This window comes from Culex pipiens, chromosome 2 (genome assembly GCF_016801865.2).
Source record: "Culex pipiens pallens isolate TS chromosome 2, TS_CPP_V2, whole genome shotgun sequence".
Taxonomy (NCBI): Eukaryota; Metazoa; Arthropoda; class Insecta; order Diptera; family Culicidae; genus Culex; species Culex pipiens.
The window spans coordinates 81,558,969-81,573,723 of record NC_068938.1 but is presented as its reverse complement, the minus strand read 5'-3'; the positions used below and the strand labels follow the sequence as shown (position 1 = coordinate 81,573,723).

The following is a 14,755-nucleotide window of genomic DNA, read 5'->3' as shown; positions in this document are numbered from 1 at the left end:
GATATGCAGAACCAAAGTTGGAGTAACGGGTTTAAAAAGTTGAATAATTTTTTTTCTTTAACATGTTTTCGTATTCGTCATGTCTTTTCAGCGATCCGATGGGTAATTGTTAATTGGGTTTTTCTTTGAGATTCGTTTTAGCGTTCTTATTATGTTTTTAATAATAATATATTTATCAATTTGTTGGAAATTCTAGTGAATTAATGAGCTCTCTTAAAACTTGATTCAATGTGTGATGAGCAAGGAACGGAAAGTGCTGTTGACAAACAATTACTATCAGGACTGGTTCGCAAACTTGGAAAGTTCAGTTCAGTGTGTTTGTTCGGTTTGTGTTTGGAATGTTTGTATATAATTGCGATGGTGTGTGTGTGATCCTTTAAGGTAAATTCTACGTCTTAAATTGAGACAGAGAGGAAAATTGGCCAACTGAACGTACAAGTTGTTTGATTTTTGTTGTTGTTGTTGTTTCAAATACTAGCGAGAATACGTGCTTTTGAAGCAATACTTTATATAATACGTTTAAACCGCTACGAAACGTTACCGAAGAGCAACATTTTAGGAATAAGTTTTCTTTGTTTGCTTTGTTTTTTTTTTCATTTCACTCCTTACTCTCTTTCTCTACTCTCTCTCGCTTACTTACTCTCTCTTGAAAAAGTCTTTCTGAGTGCGCTGAATGGTACTGAGACTGATCAAAACGCGATTAATTATACTATTGTTTCATTATATTTGTTTTTTTTTGTGTTGCTTCAATTTCTTTCTTTTCTTTTTATATAGAGGATATATTAGTTGTTAGAATTTTGCTTTGTCTGCTGTTGGTGCGGCTGTGTTGCACGCACCAAGTTTTTTTGTTTGTTTGTTTTGCTTACGTTTGAATAAACTCTGTGTGCTGGTGTGAGTGTGTGTGTGTTTTTCTTGTGATTTTTTATGTGTGTTTACCTCATGTTTATAACAGGTTTGCTTTACTCTCTGGTACGATGTACAAATTTTACTAATGATAATTTCACTTTTAATGCGAAGTCCTTCTTTTCTGTTATCCATTTTTTTGTTTTGCTTTTTATTTCGATTTTTTTCTTCAACATTGCTTTTTTCTTTACTTTCACACTCGTTCTTCCACCTAACGCGACTTGAGCAGATCCGGCAATCTCTTTGGCTTAACTTTTCTTGTTAGTTGCTTTGGGTGTCCCTGACCAGTGCATCCTCTAATTTTCGGAAACAGTTTTTGAGCTGCACAAGGTTGCAAACAACACACGAAGTGGCAGTTTAAATGAAAAATATAGAAGAATCGCTCTTCAAACTGCACATTCAATGCTACACATTTGAATGAAAATAATGTTTTATAGCTAATCTAATCTATTAAAATACTCATAAATTAAACTTTTATGGGAACGGAAATGCAATTAATTTAAACCTAGTAAAACTTCCATTCAACCTTCACACTTCTTTTAATTTTCAAACTCTTTTCAAGTAATTGTAATATTTTATGTAATTTTTGATTTTAGAGATTTTTTTATATGTTTTAGGGGACCAAAACTCGCAACTTTTGAGCCATAGAGAAGTATGGTCAAAAATTCTGCCGCCGAATTATAATTTTTTTTTTTCGAATTGTCCAGAAAATTTGCTATAAAATTGTCTAAGAGACATTGAAGATTGGACCTCGGGTTGCTGAGATACAGCGGCGAAGTTTTCTAAGTCTCACCCAAACAACCCTCCATTTTCTAATGTCAATATCTCAGTAAAATTTCCGATTATCATTGTTAAAATATGAAACATTCGAGAAATTTTCCGATTTTACGAAAACAATATTTTCAACACAATATTTTTTGATTAACATTTCAAAAAGGCGTAATATTGAATTTTTGAAAGATTATAAAAATATTTTATCAAAATATTGTTTTCGAAATTTCACGAATGTTTGATATTTTAACATTGATAATCGGACAAATCTCAAAATAAAAAAATACATGCTTTAGGAAATTGAGTTTTTGTGGATATTTAATAACTTAAAATATTACGCCAGCTAAAAAAATATCAAAATTTCCCAGAAAATTAATCAAAATTTCACAAAAATATTTTAGGATTGACTATACAAATTTAAATCTGTTCAATATTTTCGGAAGCATTATATTGATACTTTTCAAAAATAGGTAAAAAATTGCCTTTTTGTCCAAACAAAATGAAAAAAATAAGGGGAATCAATCATGCGACCCATCGTTGAGTGCGCAATCATTAGACATTTTCAAAGTGTTCAAAAGATGAAGATCTGTCAATGTTATTAGTATGTTATTAGTACATGAAGTTAAGTTGGAGAATTAGAACAGGCCTGATATTGTTATTTCAGAAAAAAACTCTTCTCTATCTATCAAGCATGAGCATAAAAATAACTTCTTAAAATATATACTCAAAAATAAATAAATAAAACAAGTAATATCTCGACAGCAACATCACATGCTTGCCTTGAGAATAAATTTTAACTCCTTATAAATTAAAGTGACAATTATCAAACGGGAATTGTCTCGGCAGCAGCATTCGATAACTTGCCTTGAGAATAAAACTACCGTTGGTCGCAACACTTGCTAAGGGCGTATCCTAGACCTTAAAACTGTTAAAACCTTCCCAAAAACCGTCCAACTCCAAGCGAAACTTACTTGGGGACACCGTGGAGATTTTCCCTTGTCCCCTTAAAAAAGTGGAATCTATTTCCTTGTCCCTAGAGCGCGGTGGAAATGGGTGTAGCCGCCAATGGACGGCTGTCATGGTGGTGAGAATCTGGTTAAGGTGGAATTGGTTTTATTCAAGGGTCCTGATTGCTAAAAAAAACTCAGTCACTCGCGAGCACAAATCTAGCGCGACGAAAAACTGCTCTGATGTATTCCTACCGTTTGTCACTTCCACACCAATCGCTACTGAACACTCTCTCTTTGCTCTCCCTCTCACTCCAATCGGGTAGTACAGCGAATGGTTCAGAGAGACCGATTTCGTTGAGTCGCTCAAAGCTGACTGAAAATAGTTTGCGATCGGCTTTGCTTTGATCATTTAAGAAATTGCTTAAAATCAATGATATCAATAATATTTTGCATTTTTTTTTAAAGACACATTTGGCAGCCATTTTCGCCATGCCAAATTCTAATTGACGGCAAACTGTTGTAGTGCAGTGCAAGTGAGCGCCGCGCTAGTATTTTTTTTGCTCTCTTCTCTCTAAGCATATTCGTGTGTGACTCGCTAGCTAGCCGCCAGCGTGTCGTGTTCGCTCGCGAATGGTTGCGCGCTTCAATCGGCAATGGTTCGTTCGGTGATGAGTAAGTGATTTCTGATCTTTGAACTGAAAATCAGGACTCTTGGTTTTATTCCCAAATATCAATTCCTAGGCATCTTGGGCTTAGACAATCATCAGCTCACATGGCGAAATCCAGTCTGCAATCCGCAAAAATCACCGTCTCCTAGCGAAGCACAATTATGAATCGAATCGATCAGAAAATCCCTTCACGAGGGTTCTTAAATTTTTATTTTGTTTTTGTAAGGACTGTAAGAAGTTTTGTATAGAGAAACCAATGATGCAAATTGCATATTTAGACCTCAGAAACTGCTGGACAAAAATACAAAATTAAAAATTGTACATAAATTTGCGAAAAGCTAGCGCTCTACTGTAAAATAATTGCAACGGAGTGTATAACTTAGTTTTTTTTCCGAATACTATTAACTTTTAACTTTAATTTTTCTAATAAATAGCCTAAAACAGTTAAAGTAAAAAAAGAGGACAATTTTTTCCCATAAAATTGCTGAATCGACACTGAATTCGATGAAATATTGAACCTTAAAGACGTCTACTTTGATTGTGGATTGAATCACGAGAAAATAAACCATACACTTATTTAAAACTCCTCCATGAATTTTGCTCAAGCTTTAGCAATCGGGCTATTTTTTATTACAAAAGTGAACACCGGATCCGTTTACAAAACAGATCACGCTAAAGTTACACATTTAGATATTTTTACCGAATTTGTTTTTTTAAAAATCAGTAAACCATCAGTCAAAATGAACTTTTTTTCCGAAAATCTGTAGTTGTATATTAAATAATAAAGAAAGAAGAAAAGACGTACACACATTTGAACAGGAACAATTACTTTTCAATTGAATTGAGTAGTTGGTCGAATCTTTAAATAAAATCTACGAAATGCCACACAGCTAGGTATGCACAACTCTTAACAATTGAGTTTTGAGAACCAAATTATATTAAATTATTTAACTACAATTTTTATTTTGTAAATTGACATGCAAAACTAAATTATAAACTTCGACTAATCCATCCCTAAATTCATTCCTAAATTCAAAATACATACAGCTAAATGTAATCTCAAATTGAATAGTGTGCAAAGTGATACCGTACATGCAAGTGATATCACTCGCGAGATTGAACTCCTGCTCCTGTCTTCTTCACGCGTGCTGATTTGGTAACACCCACATTACTTTCCGGTTCTTATCACTAACCTCTCTCTCTCTCTCTAACTTCTGTTCCCTTCCCTTTCGCTTGCTTGCCCGAACTGTCATGGTGACAAATTGTTTTCTTTAAACTTTTGCGATAGTTTAAAACTGTATACAAAAAATATGCTCTCCTTGCTCTATTAACGACCTACGTAAAATTCCTATGATCAGTTACATAATTCTTTTTTTGTTGTTTTGTTTTGCTTCTTTTTTACTGTGCTAAAGAACGCTTTCTTTTGGATTTGTTGTTTTTTGTTTTGTTTTGCTTTGTTATTTTTTTCAATTAATCTCGTTTTCTTTTCCTTTTAAACGGCGTCGAGTGACGGGTATTTGCTTGTTTCTTCTTCATCTTCCGGGCAAAGTTTCCTTTTTGTTTTGTTTTTTTTTGAGTTTCTTGAGCTGATTTTCTGTTACACATTTCATTCGACGACGACCATCGCGACGGTTCTAGCAGGGCTTTCAGGATTCAGGTTGTTCGGGATCTCCCTCTCACTCTCCTTACGGTTGCCTCATCCTGCTGGTCGACGGTTGGACGGAGGCAGGGCAGCCCCCGCCTCTCCCACCGTCACCACCACCACCACCTCCCCCTTGTTGGCCACCGTCGGCCGCATATCACTTGAGGTCGATGATGGTACTGGGGTTGAGGAACTGCTCCCGCTGGGACTCCTCCATCGACGAGAGCGTCCGCGTGATCGAGCTGATCTTTTCCCGGCTGCTGCCGAGGGTTTTGCGGGTGCTGCCACTGCCGCCGCTCAGGTTGTCCACCGACGAGGACGTCTCCGGGAGGCACACCTGCGCGTACAGCCACACCCGCAGACAGTACAGACAGTAGCAGAAGAAGTGCACGACAAACACGAAGAACACGCCGGCGGCGCACACCACGATCGACTTGCCCGGCTTGGTCCAGTCGAGCATCTTGTAGATGCTGGGTTCGTTGTGTCTACGGGATATAAAGTGGAGAAATGTATTAGTGTCAGTTTTGAACGAATGAAGTTGAGTTTGGCTCTTTTTAAAAGAAAAACCATGCGTCCCCATGAAACTTTTAGTTCCTTGAGAGATCTATGGAGACGCATTATAGTTTTTGCAAGAATTTAGAATATTTTCTCTTGGGGTGCTCCATGAAAGATAACTAGAGCATCCAATTTCTAGTGGTAAGAACAGTCCAGACTCAATTGTCCGAACTCGACATTCAAAATTAAGACAACGATTATTTTTTGTGATTTGATTTACCGAAGTGATATTTTTCCAAGGCCTTCTAAAAATCAAGTCTGGACTGTAAATTGAGACAACTTAATTCTTTTGGAAATTTTTTGGCAATGAGTTGGGATTTTTTTTTAAATATTATCCAACCCTTAAGGTTTGTCTCAAGATTATTATTTTGTATAGTATTTTAAACTGAAGCATTTTTTTTTAACATTTGATGACGTTTTCAAATTGAGTTTTAAAAACACATAATTTTTTTTTTAAACTAATGTTATCAAAGTCACCCGGTTTAGATATTGTTTTCTCTAGTAAATACTCCTTTACAGATTGGCAACTTCGGAAAAAGTCACCAGTCAATCAGTTTTTTTATTTTATTTTATTATATATTTCAGTAATATTTTATGAAAAGTTGTGTTGTGCATAAATGTCCCATATGCATTTTCATTACTTTTGAGTAATTGATGCAGTTTGGTTCAAATCGTGTGCTCTTTCAAAGTGCCTGCAACATCCAGAACACTGTTCTAAAAATCAGGAGGAAATCCGGGTTTTTTTTCGTGATAACTTAACACGTAGCCTTATGTGTGGGACAAATTTGTTTTGCGTTTTTCTCAGCTTGCTGTTTTTGCATATGGGACATTTTTGTGAACATGGGCAGTGTACAACCATACAATTTTAATGATAAGCAAAAGGTGTTATTCCAAAAATACTGATTGGATTGTTAATATTTCTTTAGATAAGATTTAATTGGAAAGTTAATAATTATTTATGAATTATGAATTCACAACAATAAAAATACTGACGATTTTTTGAAAATTAAACAGATTTAAAAATAAACTTTAAAGTTTTAAGATGTTGTTTGGACCTTGGACTGGGCCGACGGAACGTGAGAGATCCCGGAGGAAAAGAAAGGACCGCGTTTAAAAACTAAATTAACTATGTTTATTTCGTCCGTTCCGTTAGAGTGTAAAAACAACAATGCACGTGGTTTTCCTGCTGCTTCTCATCCTGCGCGCGATCTGTCAGATGCGCAGGGTTGCCAAATCGCCAGATGGGAGAGTGGTCTCAAACAACCAGAACAAATGTATTCAATATTTAGAATTTAATACATTTTGAATAAGTTTTTCAGGAATCTTTAAACAACAAAATACCTATCAAAACGTGCTAATCATATTGATTTCAAGGAAAAAAAAACAGAAAACAACAAATGTAAACTTTTCTTATTCTTTGATATACACTCAAACCCCGATGGTTTGACACCAACTGTTGCCAAACGAACGGGGTCACTTTTTAGATTGACACCCCTTTTACACGGAGTTCACACACACTACCAAACGTTTGTTTTGATAGTGTGCGTGAGCGCCGTGTTAAAAGTGACAGTTCGTCACTTTTTAGTTTGACTTTGACCAACCAACGGGGTACAAACTAAAAAAGTGTCAAACGAAAAAGTGACCAACCACCTGGGGTTGAGTGTAAAAGTATTTTCGAAATTAAACAAAATTAATTCATATGATTTTTTCAGAGTTAGTCTAGGTTATGATTTCTACTGGCAAAAGTTATTTTTTTGCAAACAGTCACTTTTACGTGGATCAACTTAAAAAACTAAAAATGAGTTCTTGTTGACTTTAAATTTGATTTGAATTTGAGGATAAATTAAACACATAAAAAGTTTAAGTTGTATCTCCGCGCTTTTTCATCAGATTTTAGCTGTCTTAGACGCAAAAGAAAGGTGATGAGTTTGGCTATTTGGGAAAAATAGTAAGAAGTTTTGAAAATCTCGCTTAACATTCGAAAAAGTCGCATGAAAACTTTAAATGGCGTTTTGACCGTGTCTGACCAAAGAGCCTATGCCTGAAAACATTTTTATCGGATTCCTCGGAAAATTTTACATAACATATCAAAAAAATTCGTACGTTTCCGACGTATGATTTTTTCAAAATAAAAACTGAGTTTTTTGACGTGCCACGCGCATAAACAGGAAAATGACGCAAAAGAAAGGTGATTAGTTAGATATGGCAAATTTATTTGAAAAAATGAATATATTTCGCAATTTTGTTTCAGAAGGAATTTTTTTTTTTTATGGAATTCCGATCAATACCTATAATTTTGCCGAATCTAAAAAAATGATTACAAAAATATCTTTTTCAAGGTACCGATTTGTGAACCTTTTTATGGCATTTTGTATGGTCAGTTGCCAACATTGTTTATTGATTTATATGAATGAAAATAAAATGGCTTTTTGTCAAAGAGAAAGTACTCATAAAATTTCAGCCAAAGAATTTTGTTGAAAACAGGGCTGCGGAGTCGGGTCATATTTCAAACGACTCCGACTCCGACTCCGACTCCGGCTTTCTCAGATTAGCCGACTCCGACTCCGACTCCGGCTCCGGCTTTCAACAAATGGTTGGCTCCGACTCCGACTCCGACTCCGGCCTACCAACTCTAGCCGACTCCGACTCCGACTCCGACTCCAGCTTTCAACAAATGGTTGGCTCCGACTCCGACTCCGACTCCACATATTGTTAAATGTTTCAAAAGTTAGCTAACTTTTATTAGTTAATTATTTTTAAAACATTGATTAAAGGATTATTTAAATACTCTCTAAGCGTCATGTTTTTCTCAAGAAAAATAAGTTAAGTAAAAGTGAAGTAAAGAAAATAAACGGAAAAAAAGTTTCTAGGTTACAAGTTTTATACGTTATGGAAACAGAAATCAAAAAATATCTTCAGTTTTAGAGGCATTTTGAGAAGAACAGTTTTGTAAGTAAATTTGGATTTATTTACTTAAGGGTGCACAGCAACGAAGGAAGTTGTTGTATTCTTATTCCAAAATTGTCAAACTTACGGACCCAATCCTGCAATAACGGTATTGTAAAATGAATCAAACTTTGTTGTAAATTACTTTGTGGACAGTACTTTAGGGGACGAATAAAAAAATATTTCGATAGTACCTGTAGTTTTGAAGATACTAAAATGTCTGTAACAAAAATCTGGGTGCATAAGCTCTGGTTGATGTGCACCGTTAACCTCAAATTTGAAAATATTTTTTTTCAAAGCCAAGAAATTTAAATATTAAATTGTTATTTTTGAATGAATAACTAAAAGAAACCTGGCCTTAATGATCTATTGAACATTAAAATTCAATTTGCTCACATCCAGGCTGACATTTGTAAGTAGCACAGTGACAGGCACCTTGTTTTTAAATGACAATTTTAAACGAAACATTTTTTTTTGTTTTTTTTTTAAGACGTACATGGACATTACGCCATGGCTGAAAGAGATTATTATTGCAAATCAATGTATCTAAACAATTTCTTCGTGGAAAAGACGCTTAAGATGTCCTTTTCAAATATCTGTGACAAGGAAAATATTTTACCCTGGAAATTTTTAATTTATTTTAATTTTAAAATTTTATGCTTTAAAAAGGAGGCGCACGATACTTCTTAAATCTTCACCTAAAACGAAGCTTTATGAATGATCTTGCGCCTCCATCAAAATATATGAAAAAACTTAAAATATAATAAAAAACAAATATCCACAAGTAAAATATTTTCTAGGTCACAAATATTTCTTTTTTTAAGGTACATTGATATGCAATGATTATCACCTTCCGTCATATTGGCGTGGGACAAACAGTATGAGAAAATTCGTACCAGTTGATAATATTTTGATTTTGTTTTTTTTATAATATTTGAAAAAATAAATTAAAATCCTATATTTTGTTCTACACATTTTTTTATTAGTTCATTTTTGTACTGAATTCTTGAGATTTGTTCAACGATAATTTGCAACGATATCAAAATAGTTTACCTAAAATCAACATCAACATCAACAATCAATGATTATTTCAAAATTTGTTGCAACTTGTTTTGATATTTTTTGTTAGTTTCAATTATTTTAAATGCAACACATTGATTTTCTTGTACTCAGTTATAAACAAAATGCGCATGTTGAGTTCCAAATAAGAGATTGTTATTATCGTTGATTATTTGTTACAAAAGTTAAACTGTCAGTGACTTTTTTCGATTTGCAAAAACAGTGATTACTATTTTTAATCTTTTTATGTACCTCGCAATTTTTTCCTAAAAATGATTTAACTTAAAACTTCCAAGACATATGCTATCGGGGTAAAAGATGACTGTGTGTGTACTTTTTTCAGAAATAACTGGATGAAATTTGGTCAAATTTGAATTGAAAAGGCACATAAAAATAGGAAAAAGGAAGCATTCAAGAATCAATGAGATATGTCTGACTACATAACCAATATTTTTTATTATTTTTTAAATTATGATACTACATACTTGAGTAAGAGGTTATCATTTAGTGATTATAGTGTAATAACACAATTAGAGCTTTTCAATCACAATAAAAAGTTTCAAAAACTGATCTGATAAATCAATTAAAAATATAAGATGTTTTGTAAATTAAGCTGTTCTATAGGAAATACTGAATAATAAAAAAACATATTTTTTGTAAAATTTAAGATAACTCCGGCTCCGACTCCGACTCCGGGTTATCAGAAATCTTCGGCTCCGACTCCGACTCCGACTCCAGCTCTTAAAATTTAGCCGACTCCGGCTCCGACTCCGACTCCAGCTGTTCGAGTTTTGACGACTCCGACTCCGACTCCGACTCCAGGTCCCCAAAAAGACCCGACTCCACCGACTCCGGCTCCGACTCCGACTCCGACTCCACAGCCCTGGTTGAAAATTGCTTTTTTGAATTTCTAAGATCTTTCTCTCTTTATTTTTTCTCAAATTTTAAAATTTCATTTGAATTTTCAAATGTCCTGATAGGCATTAACTGGTTTCCAGTAATAATTTGAATAATTCTCTGAATAAAACAAAGTGTGGAAAAATTTTAGGATATGCAGATAAAAATACTTAGTTTTTATTTGGAAATTAGCATTTTGGATTGAAAACCCATCAAAAAAATAATTCGTTTAAACTAGTGCTAGCGATTTTGAAAGCTATCCTGAGGATTTAACCAATACCAATAATAAATGAATGCATTTTTAAAGTATTTTGAAACTCAGCACAGATTACAAAAACAGTATTATTTAATTTTAAAACTTTCCAGAAAAACTTTTGTTGGTCTCGGAAAAAACCGAAAAAACGGAAATTTCATAACCGAGATCTGGTGGCCATCCTGGTTTACTTTGATATACCAATAGCCTTTTTTAACTTCATCATTATTTCTTTTCATTTAACATTTTAAACGGGTTTGGATTTAATTACAAAAATAGAAAATGACAGAATTTGTTGTTTTTTCCAAATTGAATACCAAGATATCGTCAGTTGAACATTTAAGCCTGATTAGGTGAAACTTTGATATTTTTTTTCTCAAAATGAAATAAAGTTTCACCAATCAGTAATTGATAAGAAAGGAATTCAATCAAAAACATTGGATTTTGGCTCAATGAACAACTGAATCATTTGCGATTTTGAAATAGGAATCTTAAATATTTAACAACAGTTATCTTTTCAATGTTTAGTAAATAAAATGTAATTTTTTTATGTATTTAGGCCGTTGCAAACATTTTTTAAATCTAAATAACGCGGCGTGTTAGTTTTTGAATCCATGGAATTCACGGCAATTTCACGGCACTCTAAAATCTGCTTAAAATTATCAAAAAAATGTTTTGTTTAGGTATAATTATGAACAGCAAAGTGTCTGAAAAAGCAAGCATTTGTTTAAAATACAAATAAAAAAATATTTATTTATTTTTGAAATTATGCAGAATTTTCGTAGGCTGAATAATCATTCAGCTTTTTAAATTTTTCTGAAATTTTAGAAATTGATTTTGCTCAAATATCTCTAAAACGAAGCAAATCTTAAAAGTAGAATCAGCAAAATAAATATTATAAAAATTTTGCTTGTTATCATAAATTTCAGCAAAAAATAATTTTTGCATCCAAACAAAATTCAGGCTAATTTCATTTGTAGTATTATTTACATTTATTAAATAATAAATTCCAGAAATTTATGTTGCCATACAAATGTATGTATTGTATTTTCACGGTATGTACTAAATTTTACGGCCAGGGGTAAATTTCAAGGATTACGCGGATTCCGCGAAATCGCGAAAAATCACTAGCCCTAATAATCATATTTAGCATGTTAGGGCATGTTTAAAAAAGTTTTGATTTTTTTTATAAAATTCTGATGCAAAGCACCGCAAATTTTTTTTTCACAAAAAATAAAAATTCGGTCAATACTTTGATATTTTGGAAACTTATGATTGCAAAACAACTGGGTAGGTTTATAATGCATTTTAAGACACTTTTTTTCATTAAAATTTTGAAACCATGGCTCGTTATTTCAATTTTTATACTTTTTTTTTTATTATTTTTTGCCCCCCTCCCCCTTCTCGTCTTTGATCATAGTCGAGGGACAAAAACTTTAAAAAATATTTGCAGTGGCCTTATCAGAGATGTAACATATGCTTATAATTCATGAAGTTAGTAAAAAAGTGATTAAATGAGAGGGACCGAGTAGCATTGAACTAAAGGTTCACATAAAAAAGCAAAGCAATCCACTTTAACGACCCCTGGGTCTTTTGTGGTCTCTGTTGCAAGTTTCTGCTCATTTCTAGGCGTCCGAAGGTTATGTGTGGTGTGTCACCCAAAACCTCTTTTACGCAAATGGACCGACGTTTTACTTCCCCATCCGATAGAAGGCCAGGAGGATAAGGCGGGAATCGAACCCGCGCTCCATAGCAACTTAGGGATCGGCAGCCGAAGCCGCTAACCACCGCGCCACGAGGTCCTCCTTCACATAATTATGTCCTAATAAACTGTGATGATAAATAGATCAAACTGGAAATTTTACGTAGATCTTGCAGAAGACCTAGCAGCATCGTTTTAGGATTATTCTTTTTTTGGTTTTTCAATTTTGCTCAACAAGATTATTTTTTATTTATTTTTTCAGCTTGGATAAATGAAAATTCATATCACAGAAAAAAACTTGAATTTTGGAATTTTGAAAATTTGGTAGGTTGAATATAACCAATTTTTTTGAGTTATATTACATAAAAAATGTGTAAAAATGTGAACCTGATGAATATTCATCAAAAACTGATGAAAATTCATCTTTTTCTGGGGTAAAATTAATCATTATTTTTGACACAAATTCTGTCACCATTTCCTGATGAATATTACCATCAATTTTTCTGTGTACATTCAGTCTAATCCCGCATGTCTCAAATGGATGTCCCAGATTATCCAACAGCAGCAGGAAGAAGCTTTTGTAAATCCAAGGTAGCATTAGATGGCAGCATGCAAGGCTTCATGTTCCGATCCATGTAAAACACTTCAATCGATTTTCTGTTTCTGCCTTTTCCCTTGTTGTAAGTGTTGCAAATTCAAACACACTTGTCACTTGCTCCGAACATGTAATCAATGCATTATGTATTCGATTCAACACCATTTTTTCGTTCTTAAGATGTGACGTGTCACTTTTGAAATCGTAAGAGAGTGCAACTTTTTCTTGAGGAAGTTTTTTTCTGCTTTAAAAATTTATCTCGACTGTTAATCCTTGATAAAGAATTTGAAAATTTATAGCCGTGAGAAAAAAGGAGTGCGTCTACAGGCAAACAGTTTACTAAGTAAATTTAATCCCTTGCTTTTCTAGATGATAAATTCCGTATACAGCAGCTCTGGGTGCACAGCATTAAACAACGCTTTCTTGCTCTGGCAGAACTTTTTCCACGTAATAACTCATTTTGTGCCTCGCATTAAGTCTAAGACAAATAGATGTTCAACTCAAATTGTGAAACTTTGTATTTAACTGTAGGTTAAAATTTATTGATATCAAAAGAGAAATGAGACATTTTAGAAATATTTATACAGTAACGCATATTATTGCAAATTTCTTTAGAAAGCCTTCCCATTTTCTAACATCTGTTTAGCTATGGCCATGGCAAACAAACCTTCAAGATGTATATTGTATTTTTCCAAGATGGGGAAAAAACATTTCCCAAGCTAAGAAAAAGCTTTAAGAACCGGCACTGCAATGGACCTGAAACGCAGCTTTCCTGCTAAAAGGGTAAACTTTTCGCGCGCGCTCGTTAGTGGCTCTCTTGATCCCTCAAAATAAACGACCTTGAATTGCAGGGAGGGGGTAGCTGCTGCTCTGAATGGCAACACTTGAATTGGATCCAATTTGCAATCGGCGGACGCTTTCACAAACATAAACAAACACACACGCAGATACATAAAATGGTGCAAAATCAGTGGCGTTGACAAAGCCGCTCGGTCGGCACTGATTAAAATGCGTACAGGTCTGTTTTTGGCCGAATCGCCGCTGAAAATCCGATCAAGATTGTTCAAAAAATTATTCCGCGTGCAGAACAGCAGTCAGCACGGTTGGGCTGGCAACACTGTTTGGGCAACGGATTTAAAGCGCCTCCCCGAGCGGGAGTCAAGTTTACTCAAGTTCTGCGGAAGAGCCCACACAGACTCCGCGCAAATAAACGCCTAAATGTCCCATCTCAATCCCAGGCTGGAATGTTGTATGTACGGGTGTAAATTGTTAAAATATACACACACTCACAACTCAGTACAGCATGCAATCTTACTTTATGGATCAAATTTCAATTTCCCACCGACGGGCGTCATTTTGTCAAACGAGGAGGGCGATAAATCGGTAAAGTTGTAAAGATTTGTTGCTCCAAAGATGGGGAGTTTGTCAGGCGAAAGCTTCGCCATGTTCTGGAAATAGAACGGAAACTTCATAATTTCCATCGACGAGTTACGACTTTAATTTTGAAGCACCACCAACACCACCACATGAGGAGGACCAGGAAAAAAATATGTGTCAGGTATTTTTCACAATGACTCCCCGGTGGGCGACCCTTGGCTGTGATAATTTATATTCTGATGATGTGGCACTGTGGGATACTGGAGAAAATGCTTTCGCAAATTAACGAAAAGTAATTGAATCATGAAAAAATGAGTCCAATTTCACCCATACTTTGTAGCAATGCACGAGGCAAAAAAGCTTGAAAAAAGAGATTTTTTATGGAAACTCCTAATTTTTCTAGATATTGAGAGGTTAGTTGTTAAACAAATTTTCAT

General features: G+C 34.3%; 1 protein-coding gene across 7 annotated transcripts in view; it reads right to left on the bottom strand.

The window, feature by feature from the left end:
* Positions 1–4,258: 4,258 nt before the first annotated feature.
* Positions 4,259–14,755, bottom strand: part of LOC120423664 (protein rolling stone) — a 131,040-nt gene continuing 120,543 nt past the window's right edge. For all 7 annotated transcript variants that reach the window (XM_039587550.2, XM_052708729.1, XM_052708730.1 and 4 more), the window contains one exon: positions 4,259–5,419. In XM_039587550.2, coding sequence (XP_039443484.1) covers positions 5,092–5,419 — 328 coding nt within the window. In that variant the 3' untranslated portion in view covers positions 4,259–5,091. The remainder of the gene's footprint in view (positions 5,420–14,755) is intronic.